The sequence below is a fragment of the Perca fluviatilis genome, chromosome 9, assembly GCF_010015445.1.
Source record: "Perca fluviatilis chromosome 9, GENO_Pfluv_1.0, whole genome shotgun sequence".
Classification (NCBI taxonomy): Eukaryota; Metazoa; Chordata; class Actinopteri; order Perciformes; family Percidae; genus Perca; species Perca fluviatilis.
In genome coordinates, this window is record NC_053120.1 from 34646588 (window position 1) to 34665827 (window position 19240).

At 41.4% G+C, this 19240-nt stretch overlaps 1 protein-coding gene across 2 annotated transcripts in view; it reads left to right on the forward strand.

Annotated features, from left to right (window-relative positions):
* arhgap39 (Rho GTPase activating protein 39) overlaps positions 1-15082 on the forward strand; it is a 133102-nt gene extending 118020 nt beyond the window's left edge. Inside the window, exons 7-11 of one of the 2 annotated variants that reach the window (XM_039810431.1) lie at positions 5551-5624; positions 6431-6630; positions 9151-9242; positions 10691-10860; positions 14782-15082. In XM_039810431.1, the coding sequence (XP_039666365.1) occupies positions 5551-5624; positions 6431-6630; positions 9151-9242; positions 10691-10860; positions 14782-14892 (647 nt within the window). In that variant the 3' untranslated portion in view covers positions 14893-15082. Of the gene's footprint in view, positions 1-5550; positions 5625-6430; positions 6631-9150; positions 9243-10690; positions 11322-14781 lie in introns of those variants that run through there. The other variant, XM_039810430.1, reaches the window with a different exon arrangement.
* Positions 15083-19240: the final 4158 nt, after the last annotated feature.

Consider the following 19240-nt stretch of genomic DNA (forward strand, 5'->3'; position numbering starts at 1 on the left):
GGTATCACAATTAGGATAGTCACCATGGAAACCTTAATTGGTCATGTGACAAGGGCTGGGAAGAAAACAGGCAGCTAAGTGACAGTATCCAATGGATTGGGGGGAGGAGGGCGGCACCACCGGGGGCAATCATATTCTTCTAGCCCCGCTCCTGCTAAGCCTAAGGCTAGGGATGTTCGAGACCTTTTGTCCTTTAAGACAACCGTCTCAACTCAAGGACTGTCTAGTAGCTGCTCTGGAGCTTTCAATCATAATATATGATCTTTATCGTCAGATGGAGTTTGCCCGGCGGTCGTAGAATCATAGATATTCACATTTCTGAGCACTTGAAGGACTTTTCTACCAAGTTGGCTTAAGAGTTAAGCCTTCTGCACATGATAAAAGGGTAAAAGTACGAGGTAGAGAGCAGAGTACATCTTGCTAATGGTTTAGTTTTGCCTTGAAAGGTCAGCTGCAACGAGTTCAAAGTTGAAATAAAAATTTGACTCTGTAGGTAACAGTCTTACAATCAGGGGAGACTTCATTAAGGCTGAAAATAACTTTATTTAACATGATGGCATGGTGGCATGTGTCTTTTTGGATGAGGGCCCATCTGGGGCCAGTCACAGACTGATGGGAGCTGATGTAGAGCCCAATAGTTTCTGTGATAACAGAATCATGGATGGAATTGCGAAATTGAGAATTTATAAAAGCTATAAGACAGATTCCTTAGGGATCTACATTAAGTCAGTCCTTAAAGCTAACTGGAGATTTGAAAATATGACTACGTCTAAGTTTCCAACCAAGTTGCCCCACTGTAACTGTAGCTTAAAAATTTATTAAAAAAGAATTCCCAGTGGCTTAGGCCTGGTGGGTGTGGGGGGGGGGGTACTTAGGCCCGATGGGCCAGCAGGCTTACAATACACTGGGGGAAACCCTTTAGAGAGGGTCGGCCCTCAAACACAAGATTGGGGGTTTGATCGCGGCCTCCTCCTGCCACATGTCAGTGTCCTAGAGCAAAACACTGAAAACCCAAGTTGTGTGTCCACTGCTCCTTATTCTTAGGATGGATTAAATGCAGAGATTGCATTTGAATACATTGTGCTGTCAGTTGTATGTGACAAATAAGAGGCTTTTCTGTTTTTTTCTGATACTCAAAAGGTTGAAGTGTGAGAGTCTTTGGCTATTAAACTCCATCGCTATGTTACATTTATAAGGGGCAGAAAGACCATGGGTAGACAGGAATATCCCCCCGAGGGAGTCTAGACACTGGTGGTGGTGAAGGAAAGTCAGAAGATCTGGATGGATGTTTATGTGGAGCGGGGCTTCTGATGGGTGCTGGGAAAGGATGAGAACTGGAGGTGAACGGAGTGGAGGGTCGCATAGATTTGTCTGAAATGACAACTGACAGCAGCAGAGAGGAGAACAGGGCCACGTTCAGCTCCGACAAAACATAGCAACACAGGTTTTTTTTTAAACTGAAACAGGTGCGTTGAACACCCTGTTGTGTGCGCAAGCACTCTGCCTTTTTATTACCACGAGTTTACAGACACGTCTCTGCTGATTGGGTATCACCTGTACCCTGGAAATCCAGAGTTCTCGCGAGAGCACAATTTGAATTTGCTCAGCAAGTCACTCGGGCATTCAGTAATGATGCTCATTAACTATGGCCTTGTAGCCGAGCTGCACCAATCACATTGGTGTATCTGATATAGGCGGGCCAGAGGCGAGCTAAACGGATGACAACAGCGCTGCGAAGTCATTAGTAAACATTGCAAGATGGCTACGGATGAACACCAGTCGTTTGAAACGGCTTTGGCCGCTACAATGAACGAGTTAGACTGGCTTTTTATCTAAAAGAGGAACAGAAGACGGCGCTCCAATCGTTCCTTTGCAAGAAGGACGTTTTTGCTTTTTTGCCGACCGGATACGGCAAGAGTTTAATCTACCAGTTGGCGCTGCTGGTGGCTAAGCGTATGGGGTATTGTTGTGATTGGTCGTAGTGTTATCCAATTGAGTGAGATTTTCAAATGCATGCTTGGTGCCGCCCCTCGAATTGGGCCATTTTCATTACTCATTGGATTTCCAGGCTATATCACCTGTGACACAGCCAATAAACCAGAGACACACAAACCAAACGAGAGAAAACATAAACTTAAAGCCGTTGCACACCATTTTACACCGTTCCAAGGAAACATGTCTTTCAACAGGGAAACCTTAGCAAAACAGTGCACACTGTTTTGGGATTGAACGTGCCCCTGATTTAAAGTATGGATGCAACAATGTGATTTGCTTCTTGGAAATCATGGCGAAGTCTGGTTGGTTTAACTGAAAGAGTGAACGCCCAGAGTCAGCTGATTAGATTGGGAAAGAGAGAGGAGGAGAATGGAGAAAAAAAAAAAAAGCATAGAAGTCTTCCTGAATTATGTCACGCTTATATGGCAAATGTTGCTATTTGACCACAGCTAGAGATTGTTCTTTGTTTCAATGATCCACGATTTCAGTGCAGATTTTGTGACTTTTTCGAAAAAAAATACATTTTCATGGTAACCGCTAAATACCGCTTATCCCACAAGCTCATCGATACAATTGCACAGATTCTGCATTTTGAAGATATTAAGAGGGGGAATGGGGGGGATATTGATCGGACCAGCACTGAGGACAGTCTTTGGGGAACTGAAATATCAGATAAGAGGGAAACTGATACAGATATACAATCCAACAAATATCTTCAGACCATTTGCTACCCTTATTTTTTAACAGAAAATCAATAACCTGCAAACCCAAAGCCCATGTACTGTAGAATATCAGTGGCTGCAGGCAGCTCTGAGTTACAAAATGCCATCCCACAACTATTGTCCAGGATATGCAGGAGATGCATTGAGAGGCATCAGCATTGGCGGTCTTACTGTAAATGAAGTACTTCACAGTGCATTTACATTTTACAACTGCTTACACATGTTTTCAGAACTATGTGTAACTATACTAAAATTAAGTATTTGCATCAAATGGCAAAAACTTATAATAGTAATTTTTGGGGATATACCATATGCACACACTGTTGTTCTAAATCTAAAGGTCTTTTGTCTTTCATAGCCTTATATCTACATTTCCACAAATGTTATCTGCTGAGAGTGGTTTAAAAGTACACTGTAACCACCAATGCAATGTTGAAACAATATTACTATTATAAAAATATTAATTTGGCAAACCTTTACTGTTGTAACAGTAGCACAGCGTTGTAAACAGTAGCATACAAGAAAAACAAAAAGATTAACGTATGTATACCAATTTTAAGAATAAAGAATGTGTGTGTGTGTGTGTGTGTGTGTGTGTGTGTGTGTGTGTGTGTGTGTGTGTGAAGCGTGGGGGGGAGCAGGCCATAAGCGGAAAAGCAAGTCACTTCTTGTTAGAGGTAGAGAATTGTGTGTAGTGTTTTGAAAAAAAGTGTGTGAAAGGCTGAGAAATAGCTTCTGGTTTTGGAGATTTGGCTTGTAGTTTTGCTCTTTGAGTGAGAGGTTTCAAAAATCGTGTGACATATAAAGATTGTGTGGGTCAGTTAGTGTTTCTGTACTGGTGCTCTGCTTCCCCCTACAGGTGAACAGAATGAATAACAGATTACTGGCAGCCTCTCCCCCTGGTGGCTCAGTGCTAGTGTAGGACCAATGCTTTTTAGCTTGTCTTTGATGGATAGTGAGAGAGCCGAGCAGTCCACTTAGTTTTTCAGTGCTCGCTTCCTGTGTTTTATATACGAAATGAAAGCTATAAGCTTAAATGAACTCAGGAGTTATTGTGAGGTTTAGCCACTGGAAACAATGAACACTGCCAAGCGGTGAAATGTAACCATTTACTGTACTGTACTGTAAAAATCTGCCTACCTCTATGGGAATTTAACATAGGGGTGTACTTACTTATGCCCCGTGTATTTTAAGGAAGAACATTTATTTATTTACGATACATTATTCTTTCACAACAATTGGTGTCCTTAAAGGTTGGATTTTTCCTCATTTTTTTAATTAAGGCATTAAGATCAATTTCCAAAAGATGATTTTTTTTATTCCTCTTTTTAGTCAACTTTAGCATGGGTGTCCTAATTTTTTCACATGACTGTATGTGTAATTTGCCTTGGTGGTTGACGCACAGGATTCGGGTTATCAGGGTTTCCCCCAGTGTATTGCAAGCCTGGTGCAATAAGTACTAAGTTGCCCCCCACCAGGCCTAAGCCTCTTGGAATTTTTCTTTAATGTACAAACGTCCCAACTTCATTGGAATTGGGGTTTGTACTTTGAAGACGTTTTTTAAACTACAGTTACAGTCGGTTGGAAACTTTTTAAAATCTCCAGTTAGCTTTTAGCACTGACCTAATGTAGGGAACTATGGAATCTTATACCTTTTTTAAATTCTCAATTTCACGATAAGTTCGATGATTCTGTTAGCAGAGAAACTATTGGGCTCTACATTAATGCTGCCATCAGTCTGTCACCGGCCCCAGCTGGGGCCCGCGTCGGGAAAAAGATACTTGGGGATACACCGGGCTACACAACTTTTCTGGGGGAAACCCTGTACATTTTTACATTTTAAATAACCTAACCTAACATGGTTATGAAGAATGCTGTTTATTCCGCCATGGTGGCGTCTCTTCTCAGCTCTCTCTCTCTAAGCATCTTGTCGAGGTCAGAGGTCAACCTGAGGATATTAAGGGACGGCTCTCTCTTACACACATCTAATTTCAACCACCAGCTGTCACCCTTCACTAATACTGGTCTTTATGCCACAAAGACATAAACAGTACATGTTGTTTGATACCTAAAATTCACATTCACATTATTATACTGTACATAAGTAATAATTAACTCATGAATTAGAACCCAACAAGACTGCTTGGCTGAACGTTAAATAAACCTGGTGGTAATTCAATCAATCAGACTTCATTTATAAAGCAGCCCCACCACCACATGAATAAATAAGGCAGATATAAAGAATACATTTTTTTTTTTGCCTCATCCCGTGATGGCCCCAGTTCCCACTCCAGTGTTGAGGACCCGGGCTGGTCGGGTGATAACGGTCCCAAAACGGTGAACATTTTTTTTTTTTTCTTGAGTTTCTTTGCTTTGGACTTAAGGACAATAATTCACTAAAACCTGTTATAGTGTGTGTTCAACACTGATAATGGGGGGATAGGACTAGTGGGGTAATAATGGCCTTGCGCTCTGTCTGAAGAGGATGTTTAGTAACCATGGTAAAACAGCTTGAGGGGTTAAAATGGATGTGATGAACAGCTGTGTGCAGGGTGTTGATGTTTGGTGTGAATAAATGGCCACAGCAGCCAAAGAGAAGCTCCTGGCCTTGTCTTTCTAACTATTCCTACATTGTTTAATAAAAGTTGTAATCTGGTTCATGAAGGAAAGCAACCCTGGGTCATGGACTCCACTCTTTGGCTGCTTCACCTCTGAACAAATTCCAACTTCCTGAACTGAATGAAATTGTTGCTGTTGAAACGGTATGCAAAAATGACAAAATTGGAAATCTTCTAAAGGTTGTAAATATGTCCTATTTTCTCTGTTTCCTCAGGAGTGGCCATTAGCAGCTATGCTAAATACTGCTACAGGAAACTGACAAAAGCTGCTCTGACTGGTGCCAAGAAGGTAAGCAGCGTGTCTGTCTTCATGTTGTTGTTTCTGCTGCGGTCAAACGACAAAACCTGTTTTCCTTAGAGTACAAAGCTGAGGTTATTCTATATGTTATTATTGTCCATTAATCTCATGAAAAGAGCAAAGCCAACTCTTAGTGTACTTTCTGACTTCTGTACCTGTCTTTTGGCTTAAGCCCACTGGTTCCTACTGAACATGTACATTTTCAAAACAACTCACAAATATATAGTTTAATTTTTTTAAAAGCTCAGTAATTTCCTTAAACAGTTGGTCACTGTAGTCATATCACCCAACATCAGTGGACCTTACTAATGCTCTTGTAATGTGGCTGAATGGGAGCAAATCCCTGCAGCCTGCTTCCAAAATCTGATGGAAAGCCTGAAACCAGAAGAGTGGAGGTTGTTATAGCAGCACCTTAATACCCATGGTTTTGGTGGACATTTCACATGTGTGTGCGTGCGTGCCAGCGTGCGTGTGTGTGTTGGCAGGCAGCAGCTTGGCTCAGAGCTTGTGTAGCATGTAGGGCAGAATCTCAGCAGGTCACTGACAGGGATGATTTGTCACGTTTAGGACACTGCAGTGTTTGACTGGTGTTAACCTGCTAACCTCTCACAGCACATTAATGAGCTGTTTGTCCTGTGGCTGGACCAATGTTTTTCTCACTGATATCTGAACATATGACTGTCCTCTCTTCCCACTGCTTTCTGACCCATATCCTGCAAGTACCCAAGCTGTCCTTCATCTGCCCTGCTGTATTAACATCAACTCGTGTGCGTGCGTGTGTGTTTCTCTCTCTTCAGGGCGTGCAGAAGCCCTGTCTGGAGGAGATTAAGCACGCCAGGAATGCCATCTTCAGTCCCTCCATGTTTGGCTCTTCCCTGGACGAGGTGATGGCGCTCCAGAAGGAGCGGTATCCAGACAACCAGCTGCCCTGGGTACAGACCCGCCTCTCTGAAGAGGTTCTGGGTCTCAATGGAGACCAGACAGAAGGCATCTTCAGGTGAGTGAGTGGAGAAAGGAGCAGAAGGGACTTTGAGTGGAGCGGCACAGAGAGGGCTCCCAAGTATGAACTGATTTATTGGAAATCAGTCAGCGTTCACAGTTGGAAAGTAATGATATGAAGGAAGAAGACTTTCTTCTGGTTTCTCACAGGTGACATCAAACCGTATTTTGCTGTTGAAGCCTTAATTAATAATTAATTAGATAATTAATAGATATTTTATAATTAGAGTGATCATTAATTGCCCTCAATTCTAACTATTGAATCTACTAATAAGCATTTAATTGATAAAGTGCTGCTGGCCATACAACAACATAGAATGACAAGACACATGCAGAATGTAAAGTGTGTTAATGATTTTGTCCATGCAGTTGTCATGGATTAAAGTAAAAATCATAGATTAAAATGATGCACATTGTGTAATACCAAGAAATGTCTGTTTAACTTTCTGTAGTTGTCTTTGAGATAGTATAGTATTTAGTTTTTATCGTTACTGGCGGTGTCTGCCATTCAAAAGCCAGTGTCGGACACAGGGGCGGGGCTAGAAGGGGAGTACATATATGATTGCCCCTCCCCCCAATCCATTGGATCAGAGTGCTGTCACTTGGCTGCCTGTACTGCCAATCATTCCAGCCCTTGTCACATGACTAATTAATGATTCTGATACCATGGAACTAGCACTGGAATTGCGCTGTAAACTATTGTATTTCTAGAGTAGCTCCTATAGATTTGTTTGCTGCCCCCCAGTGGCCCATAGACATGCCATTTCCAAAAGAACTTGATTATAACTTTAAAGGAGACATATGATGCTCATTGTCAGGTTCATACTTGTATTTTGGGTTTCTACTAGAACATGTTTACATGCTTTAACGAGTAACTTTTCACTAACTTTTTGTGTCTAAGTGACTGATGGGAACAACAATCTTTGACATTGGTCCAGTATTAAGCAAGATCTCTGCAGCCGGCAGCGGCAAAACAAGCTGCAATGTGATGTTAATAGGCAATTACGCACCTTCAATGTCCGTCCACTAAAAGTGCTGTTCACTGCCATTGAAGCCCGATTCGCGGCTGCCGATTACAGTGTTTTCGCTTAATACTGGCCAACTTCTTTAAACATTTTTGTTGACATTAGTCACGTAGACACCAATCCATGGGAAAACAGAGTCCAGGTAAAAAAAAAACTGAAATTACCCTTTAATGTTAAAAAAACACATTATTTTTCTCATACTGTCTGTCTGAATATACTTGTATTCACCTTCTTTGTGAAACGCTCCATTTTAGCACCTGTCTCTTTAAGCCCCCCTATCTTTAAAGTTTATATGGTGAATGTCATTATTCATTATCTCTAAGCAATTAAAGCTGCTTTAGAGATAACAAATATTGGCCCCAATATCTGGAGCTTAAGTACAAGAATATCAGCTCTCGAAAACCTCAAACTGAACTCCCTATTCACTTTATTCTCCACTGGGAAGATGTAAAAGAACGTGCTTTCCTGTGTGACAGAATCCACTCGGCTCCAGTTCTCTCCTTCACTGGAACCAGCTGTTAGCAGGATTTTAGGTTTTCACCCAACAACTATATCCCAGGGTATCAAGACAAACTGTTCCCATCACCTACTGATGGGATCAGAGATCTTCAACAGGGGGTCCCGGACCCCTAGGGGGTCCTCAGAGTTACTGCAGTGGGGCCACCAAATTATTGTTAATTGATTTTTTTATTTTTTATTTTAAATGTAAATGTCTTAACATGAATCCAATATGTTAGCAAATATAAGAAAAAAACACATTCATGACAGGCTTACTGGCCTATAGGTGAGGTAGTCACTTACCACAGATACAGTTAAACATAAGGATTCACTGTGCCACATGTATGTTTAACATGAAAACATGATTTATAAAATCATGCCAACAATTGTAGCTTATTATTCTGTGCACTAAAAAGGTATGTATAAAGGCTTTAAGCCGCCATACACGTTATTGTAGGCCCAGTTTAATATGCAACTTCATTTTATATGTATATAAAATATATATGTATGTATGTATGTATGTATGTATGTATGTATAGTAGAGGGTCCCTGAGCCGTCTTTCTCAGTTAAGGGGTCCTTGGCTTAAAAAAACGTTGAAGGCCCCTGCTCTACTGGCTTGACCTCTGTGAGTTGATTCTGAAAGCAGTGGCGAGCGCGAGGGAGAACAAAGCAAGCTTTAATGAGACACACAAGGACATACACATTTTCTAACAATTGTTACATTCGTTTAGCTGACATGTAGTAAGATAAGAAGGAGGGTCAGGATGGGCAGAAGGATTGTCTCAAGGCAAGTACACACAGATACATCTTGAGGGAAGAAAACAGTGTTGCAATTAATGACAGGCATAAAACCGATGAGAACGACTTTCATCGGAGTTCTCATAGAATTGGATTGGGGAATGTAACATAGTTGCAACACATACAGAGAAGACGAGACTGAGACTGGAGAGACGAGGGGCTGAAGGGTAACCAGCTTGTGACCTTTGACCTCCAGGGTGCCAGGGGACATAGATGAAGTCAATGCCCTCAAGCTGCAAGTGGATCAATGGAAAATCCCCACAGGACTGGAGGACCCGCACATCCCAGGTAAACACACACACACACACACACACACACACACACACACACACACACACACACACACACACACACACACACACACACAGTTGGAGATCAGTGGTGGTCCTCCACACTGCTGTCATGTACAGCAAGTTGTTAGTGAATAACTTGAGCAGATTCACTCACTGAGTCCTCACACTAACTCTCTGTAGCCCCAAACAGAGCTGTAACAATTAAAAATTTTGCTGTACAATTAAAGGTGCTGGTAAGATCCAGGCTTTAGCCAAAGAATTTGAACATTGACAACTTTTCAGTCCCTCCCCCCCCTTTCTGCTAAAGCCCAAACGGTCTCCTAAGCCCCTCCCAGAGGAGCTGGATTTTTTTTTTTTTATTACCTGCTTCATGTAGTTCTACTCGAACATAGGGTCAGTTTCAGCAAATATGACAGAAAGTTAGTTTTAGTCTTACCTACTGCACCTTTAATTGTCTCCGAAATAATTGCGATTAACAAAATAACCGACTCTTTCCTTCTTTATTACTTTTTTAAACAACTTAAAGTTTTAAATGAATTCCAGGATACATATTTTGGTTATATATCCCTGTTATGTGACCCAGATAATGTAATAACACAAGTACACAGCCTATGAAGTAACCAACCCCTCTTTTTTATCATAAAAAAAGTGAAGGGTGGTGATGGTTATTTAATCAGAGGGTTTGTGAGGCAGATTTCGGGCCAAAAACACAGGCAAAGGCAATTTCTCTGGCTTGAGGCAGCTACAGCCCAGGATGTTTGGAGTTAAAGGTGCTGTAGGTAGGATTGTGAAGATCGACAACTTCAGTCCAAAAGCCCAAAACGGTCTCCTAAGTCCACAAGGGAGAATGAATGCGTGTACATGAGACACTGCATTGACACGCATTGATACGCAGTTAGACACCTCTGATGGCCCTGATTGGTGCATCTGAACAGGGAGCTGTGCATTTTTGCAACTCGCACTACAGGCTGTAGGTGGTGCCAGAGGAGCCGGATTTTTTTTTTTAATGACCTGCTTCATGTAGTTCTACTCGAACATGGGGTCAGTTTCAGCAAATATGACAGAAAGTTAGTTCTATTTACTTTAATATGGCAACAAGTGGCAGCTGCTGCTAGCATAGCTTTAGCTCAACAGTCCGACCAAAAATGACTTGTATAATTACAATTTAGCATATCTAAACAAAATCAACAACTACCATCAACAGTCATACAATTCAATGCGGTTAAACAAAGAAACCGCGATCATGTAAAATAATTGAAAATTAGACAATTATGTAATAATTGTTACAGGCCTGGCCCCAACAAGATGATGCACATGCAGTTAGTGTAACATGAGTGTAGCAGAGTAAATGTTCCAATGGTTTCAATTAGTTCTTAAACAGGCTTTAAATGAGTTTTCATGGCGGTCTCATGTCATGCTGCCTCTGTGTCTGTGTGTCCCCAGCGTCTCTGCTGAAGCTCTGGTACAGGGAGCTGGAGGAGCCTCTCATCCCTCACGAGTTTTATGAGGAGTGCATCAATCACTATGACAACCCAGAGGCAGCTGTCAATGTGGTGCTAGGCCTGCCACACATCAACAAACTGGTGCTCTGCTACCTCATCCGCTTCTTACAGGTAACATGCACGCACACACACACGCAAACACACATACACACAAACACATGCGCGCACACACACACACACACACACACACACACACACACTTATAGTACCAATAAGTCATCGTATAGTATGTTTAAAAAAAGTCAATGATAACCAGTAGCAATTATAGTACCAATAAGTCATCGTATAGTATGTTAAAAAAAAATTCAAATAAAGTCATAGTATACTATTTCAAAAAAGTAGTAACAAATTCATAGTATAGTATGACGAAAAATACAGTCATAGTGTAGTATGTCAAAAAAAGTAAGAAAATGTAATAGTGTATAAGAGTCATAACAAAGTCATAGTATAATATGATGAAATAAGTCATCGTATAGTATGTCAAATATAAGTAGTAACAAAGTCATAGAATAATATGTCAAAAGAAGTCATAGTATGTGGAAAAAAATCATGTTAAAAAAAGATATAGTATGTTAAAAAGTCATAGTATGTCGAAAGAATTCAATTCAATTTCATTTATAGATAACAGTAGTTATCTCAGGACACTTTACAGATAAAGTAGGTCTAGACTACACTGTCGACCCCCCCGAGAGCAAGCATTTGGTGGCGAGAAAAAACTTCCTTTAGGCAGAAACCTTGGACAGATCCAGGCTCTTGTCCCAGTTGGGACACAGAGACACTGATACAGATATACAGCTATGGAAAAATATGATTCATAACATTATAGCAGTTGGTATGATAACCAGTAGCAATTATAGTACCAATAAAGATAATAGAACTATGACTAGAAATAATAGTAATAGAGGTGCAGGGTGTCGCAGGGCGTCGAGCAGGACCAAGGCAGCAGCTGCAACCATGATTTAGGTGCCACCACAATCCAAGAAGAACTGCGAGGCGAGAAAACGTAAGGGGCCCTATTTTAACGATCTGAAACGCAAGTATGAAACGCAAAACGCAAGTATCTTTGTGGGCGGATCTCGGGCGCTGTTGCTATGATACCGGCGGGATAAATGAGTCTTACGCCCGACGCAAATCTAAAATGGGTTGGTCTGAAGTAGCTAGGTGTGGTTTGGGCGTAACGTGAAAATAACCAATCAGAGCGTCATCTCACATTCCCTTTAAGAGCAGGTGCGCTTGTTCCATGGCGGATTGCTATTATGACGGCGGATTTGCCTGGCGCACGCCAGCGGGAGCTGTCCGGGATGCGGCAAAGTAATAAATGCCCGTCTTGACCGGGTGGCGATGTTGCTGCGGCCTCTCGGGCGCGTCTCCTCAAGTAGAGTATTGCTGCAGCCATGGAGCGTGGGCCTCCAAACGCACCACCTGCACATGTTGTGCCCCTTCCTCCTCCCCCCCACTCCATCCCCGTCCACCCGCTCCACCAGGAGCGCATCAAATGTCCAATCCCACCGTAGTTCAACATCGCATCTCCTTAAGTCCTCTAATATTTCCTCATTTATGTCATCAACATGATTCATGGAAATGTGTAAAACACAACAAGCCACAAAGAATGCTGGGACTTTTTGAGGACTGTACTGTAAAGTGCCTCCTGACCTATCCAAACATCTGAAGCGCATTTTCAGTAATATTTTTCTTTGTAATTATGTATGGTTTGCAAAAATGGGAACTGCTGTGTCCGTTTAGATGAGAGAAGTGTACGCGCGTTGTGCACACGCTACATTATGGCCAAGCATGCGCCCCTACAATAGCATCTGAATAACACGCTACTGACTTTAGACTAGCGCCACTGACTTTAGACCAGGTTTTTCCTGGTCAGTGGCGGAATTGTTTTCTGAAACTGCAAAATATCACCAGTCAACGTTTGCGCCTGAACACGCCTCCTCTTTTCGCTGAACCGCCCCCTGCAGCGCAAATACATTCCCTAATTTACCGACGTGCGTCTGTGGAGGGAAAAGTCCGCTGTGCGTCGGGTGCAAAATAGGAATGATACATGCGTCGGTGTACAAAGGCAATAGCGCTGAGTGCAAGATAGGGCCCTAAGGACTCTGGGGAATAAGCTCCCCAGAGCTAAGTTAGTAACATGCATTACTGGGATGCACACAGATGGAAAGATAGAGGAAAGAGCAGGAAGTCCCCCAAAAAGTCTAAAACGTCGTAGTATAGTATGTTGAAAAAGTCGTAGTATAGTATGTTGAAAAAGTCATAGTATTGTATGTCTTGGTTTTGGATATCGCAATATCATAATTAGGGTTGGGTCCCGAATTCCCTCTGCACGCTACAACCAAGCAGAGCAACGAAGAAGATAGCGGAGCTAGTTAATAGATTAAACTTTTGCGTATCGGGTCGGCAAAACTCCGAACACATCTTCCTTTTTTTTAAGAATGACTTCAGTGCCGTTCTTCGTTCTTTTCTCAAAGAAAAGCTGAACTCCAAGTCTTCCAGAGTCGCGGCCAAAGCCAATTCCAAAGACCGCTGTTAGCCAGCAGCAGCAGCTCTTCTTTGTTTTCAAGTTGTTTGTATCCCACAAACATGAACAGAGATCCTGAGTGGTGCATCACACAGATGAAGAGTGTAGTGCAAACGTTCCTCCAGGGCAAGCAGTTGGCAGGTGGCATCTCAGCATGGTAAGAAAATATTGTATAGGGACAGTAGAAGTGGATCGGTTATTCAGATTAATTAATGACGTGTTAGCGGTCTCAGTGTGCACCCCTAGTGGGGAAGAAAAAGCAATTAAATTGAAGCACTTAGCATGAGATCACAGGTTCACTAAGTTCCAAATGGTTAGAATGACATGCATGTCTGTATGTATGTCTGTCTGTTTTCTTGTATTTCACTTGCCTCATGGGATATTTTCTATGTGTACTCATTTGCGTGTCTGTACATACAGAAGAAGGTTCACTTAGTTTGAAGTGGTTATAATGGCATCAGTGAATGCATGTTTTTTTTTAACTGCTTTAATTTATCATTTTATTTCATCTATTAATTTTATTCTAAAGGTGAAATGAATGCAAGATGGGTTAGGGTTGCAAGATGTATCCAAAGTCAGTGAGTCTAATCTATTCTGTTGACTTTCCCTATCTGCATTGTTCTATTGGCCTAGAGGGTGTATTTTTTCATTTTATTTTTTCTCTGTTTAATGGTTAGAAACGTGTTGCCGTATAAACCTGCAACTCAATGGCGTGTTGTTTTTAAAAAATATTGAGAAGGTATTAAAAATTGTATTAAAAGGTATTGAATTTATCTCCAGGATTTCTGTATATACCCTGCATACCAACTCAACAACATTTATTTTGTTGGTACTTGTTAATAGTGTTAACTGTTATTTGTTAAATTATTGTAGTTGTGTGTTAGGTGACTTAGGTTTACTTATTATATATATTTAAGTACTTTAAAACGTTAATATATTGTTCAATTTAAATAATTTTCAATTTAAAAAAAAACTCCATAGAAGAGCCTTTCTTTGATGTCATTTTTCAGTTTTTCAAGAATCGGTTTAGGAATCGGAATCGTTTTTAAAGTACCGGTTCGGAATCGTAAAAATCCAAACGATACCCAACCCTAATTGTAATATGACGATATGAGACTAGAGATCATCTTAGATTTTGGATACTGTAATATGACATAAGTCTTGTCTTTTCTGAACTTATCAGACTGTTTTAGCTGTTCTATTATTTGCCTTTACCGACTTAGTCGTTATATTCGCATTATTGATCATCATTTATCTAAACTCTCATTGTGCAAATATTTTGTCAAATCACCAATTGTCAACCTTACAATATCGTCCCAATATCGACATCAAGGTGTTTGGTCGAAAATTAGTTTTTTTTTCCCATATCGCCCAGTCCTAACTGTACTGTGTGTGTGTGTGTGTGTGTGTGTGTGTGTGTGTGTGTGTGTGTGTGTGTGTTGTGTGTGTGTGTGTGTGTGTGTTGTGTGTGTGTGTGTGTGTGTGTGTGTGTGTGTGTGTTCAAGGTATTTGCCCAGTCTGCCAATGTGGCCATCACCAAGATGGATGTGAACAACCTGGCCATGGTCATGGCTCCCAACTGTCCGCGCTCTGCCAGTCCGACGACCCCAGGGTGATCTTTGAGAACACGCGCAAGGAGATGTCCTTCATCCGGGTGCTCATCCAGCGGCTGGACACCAGCTTCATGGATGGAATGCTATAGCCCCCCCATCGCACACACACACACACATGCACACACACACACACGCCATCCATACTTTACACCCCTACACTCCTTCAACCCCCTCCGTGACAGGCCCCCCACACACTCCCAAGCACAGGAACATCATACATACACATCGTTGCCGCTGGGTGAATACCTCGCCTCTTCAACATGTTTACTTTTCTGGAACTAACAAAACTGCCTTGTTTTCGAGTTTGACCACTGTACATTTGAGTTGACCCAGCTGTTTTTTTTTTTTCTATTTCTGTAGATGTAGTCCTTTAACTGACATTTACACAAGAAAAAAAAAAAAAAAAAAAACCCACCTGTATTGGAGTTCCAGTGTTTTCGTATGCTAACAGTACTGTGTGTGCCTTCACATGCATTAATACAGTTATACACATACAGTATGAAGGAATTAGCAGGGATCTCATCATTTCATCGGATTCACGTTAGTGTCACTGGCACACTCAGAGTTCAGGACCCCTCGAAGGTTCGTGTTAAATTCAACTCATATGTTTTAACATGAACCGATTTCTCTCTTTGTTTTCCCCCACATACACATGTCACGTACAAATTGACACACACACACACACACACACACACACACACACACATATCAGTACATGCACACACTTGCATTGAAAAGTCTCGCCCCACGATTCCACCTTCTGCAGCGTACGATACCATCGAACGCAAAGCAAGAAATAAGCACCTAGATTGAATGATGCATTCAAACACACACATAACACACACACACACACACACACGTTCTGCCACAGGTGTTAAAGTCTCTCACATACACTAGCTCAATTATTCCTAGGATTCAGCACCAGATTTCCACAAGATATAAAGCCTAACTGCACCATTCCCTCAGTACTTATTCTATATGTACAGTGTGCCTCAGACGCCAGGTGTTACACTGCCACAACTTAGTAGGAGCTGAGAACTCAACACACACACACAGGCTCCTCTTGTTTGTGATCCTGCCTCATAATGACAAGCTGCTGTCTTTAATGTGACATTAGTCGCCAGCCAACACAGCTAGTAGATTTTTAAAGTTACCAGCCAATCAGATTTTCCAGTAGCCAAATGTTATTTTTATTTATTTATTTTTTCCAAACTAGCTTTACTTTTTTTTTTTTCTTTCTTGAACTTAATTTCGTCTCCTCTGCTTTGTTTGACGTCGCTCCTTTTGTCTTCTTCGTTTCAGCGCAGCTCGCAATATCGATAGCACGCGCGCTGCGGCCGTACGACGCGTCACAACAGTGGGAGATCAGTACAACAAGCGGCGCAGCGAGATAAAGATGACGTTTCCAAGACAAATGGCCAGTTTTTTGGGGGCGGAAAACGGACCAATCTGGAAACACCGACATCAAACCGATGCGGTGTTGGCTAGTAACTTTGCAACTTTATCTGCAAAACTTAATTTGGTTACACTTTACTTGAAGGTATCTACATAAGAGTGACATGACACTGTCATGAACGTGTCATAAACATTGTAAACAAGTCATAATGACATAACGCTTCTTTTAGTAAGTGTCATTCGTTTTTTGTCATGACAAGTTATGGTTAGAGTTCAGACAGTGTCGTGTCACTCTTATGTAGATGCCTTCAAGTAAAGTATTACCCTTAATTTTAAGCCGCATTTGGCCAGTCGGCGGGTGTCAATTTAAAAGTTGTATTATTCGACTACAACACTTCCGCCACGTTGGGTTTATAGACAACATTAGCAAAGATTGTGTTCATATTGTTAGTACATTCTAGACATTTTTAAGTATGGAGAGAAGACAACACACGCAACGCATTTTATTATCAACGTGGGTCGCTTCTCATCCTGCTTTGTGACTGACCGTGTTAGGACCATCGGCTGCACACGGTATTTCATTCAGGGCATCTGTCTTCAAAACAGTGGATTTAGCCAAATAAGTCTTACATTTATTAACAAAAGTATTATAGTCTAATATAAAAGTCTCATATTTTCTCTTGCCTGCTGTCGGCAGTAACGTTAGCTTAGTTAGAAGTTATGGTAACACTTTACTTGAAGGTATCTACATAAGAGTGTCATGACACAGTCATGACACATGAACCCTAACCATAACTTGTCACGACAAAAACCGAATGACACGTACTAAAAGAAGCGTTCTGTCATAAACGTTTATGACTTTCTAATGTTTATGACACGTTCATGACAGTGTCATGTCACTCTTATGTAGATACCTTCAAGTGAAGTATATCCGATGTATATCTACAGACTCGGAACAGAAAAATACTCCGCACATCTACAACGTGAGACAAAAGTTGCGAATAATTTCCAAAAAGGATATATATAGAATTTGAAATACTCCACACATCTACAACGCGGTCAAACGTTGGAAAGAAACTCCCGCAGTGTCTAAAAATATATAAACTGTAATAGTAGGCAACGTTCCGGTGCTAGACCTCCGACATCAGACCATCTTCAGGCAACTTTTTGCTCGCCTCCAAACAACATCCAATATTAACACAAAACAATGAATACAGCTAATTAGAAAATGAACTAGCTATACGCTGCTTATTTCTGTCTGGCTTACTTGTTACCAAACTGCTACAGGAATTGTGACTACGTGGTTTGCGGCAATGGGGGGGTCAACAATGTCAGCATAGTGTGCGTGAACACTTTGAAATCAGATTTGCAAGAGGTTTTCCTGTTCTTCATTTTGGGACTATGCTATCTAACGTTGGCTGAACAGCAGGCGCTGTGGCCGGCCACAAGCGACAGTTATGTCGTAACGGTGGATGCTGAAACCGAGTAACCGCAGCCCGAAAAAGAGAAGAATCATGAAGTCATCAAACTGACTCAATGATGTACTATGTTTGGTAATATTAGCCAACATTAGCCACCATAAGCTACTGGTCATACCAGACTGTGTTTTTTTTTTCTTTTTTTTCTTTGTGCTTATAAGTTCAACTTTTCATTTGTAAGAGGGAGAATTTGTTATTTCCTTTTTCAAAAGTTCTGTAATCTCGCATCATACACAACTTATGGTTAGTGGTGCTATTATGGTGTACTGGGTGTTACATATTGTGCAGGATAGTAATTGCTATGATGTTGTAGCATGCAGCACTGGAGACGGTAACTACGGTGCAGATATATTTGGTGTCCATGTTCGAATCACTTAACACATAGAAGGCCAGTTTAGTTTCTCCTTACTGGCTGAACGTGTGCCAACTAAGGAAAAGCAGCCAGGCTCGGACAGATGATTGCCTGGAAACTGATCCCACCAACAGTATCGTAGTCTTAAGTTAGGGCTGGGCGATAACGGTGAAAATCAAATATCACAATATTTTTGACCAAATACCTTCGATAACGTTATTGCGACGATATTGTAAGGTTGACTATTGGTGCTTTGACAAAATATTTACACAATGAGATTTTAGATAAATAATCATCAGTAATGTGGATATAATGACTAAGTGGGTAAAAGCAAATAATAGAACAGCTACAACAGTCTGGTAAGTTCAGAAAATGACATCACTTCACTGTGATGCAGCCCTTAAATGCAGGAAAAGACGACACTTATGCCATATTACGAAGAAATCTAAGACACTATCTAGTCTCATATCACGATTCGATTTATGTATTGCCCGGCCCTATCTATCTTTAGCATTAGGTCATCTTGAGGAAATCTGGTGACGTCTGTCCACTCTGCCACAGTATTTGGTCCGGTTGACCACAGGCATCCTGAATAACCATGGGCAGCAGATAACTAGTAGGGATGATCGCAGCACTGCCAATAAAAGGCCCCCACCATTCATGTTTCAGACACAACACAGCATGCCCACACTTCCTGGGAGGGATTTGAGGAGTGCCAGCTCTCCCACAACACCCCCTCCCCTCCCCCCAACCCCACAGACCAAGTCCACCACCACTGGGCCCCAACAGGCCTTTTTCTGCTCACTAATGATTTGTGAATGTGTCTACCTGCTTGTCTGTCTGTCACTGTTTACAAAACGTACCAGTCTCTTGCATCCATATGGTCTTTGTCTACAAGCAAGTACTGTTGTTTATTGTATTCATTTGAGATTTTCCGCTGTATTTAACAGAATTTCTATGTCGTTAACCCATTCTTTTTATATGATTTAATTTATTTATATTTATTTGAGATTTCCTTAATGCCTTCTCAAGATATTGTAATGTAGGCGCCAGTGTTTTTGTCACAGCGTGTGCGTGTGTGTGTGTGTGTGTGTGTGTGTGTGTGTGTGTGTGTGTGTGTGTGTGT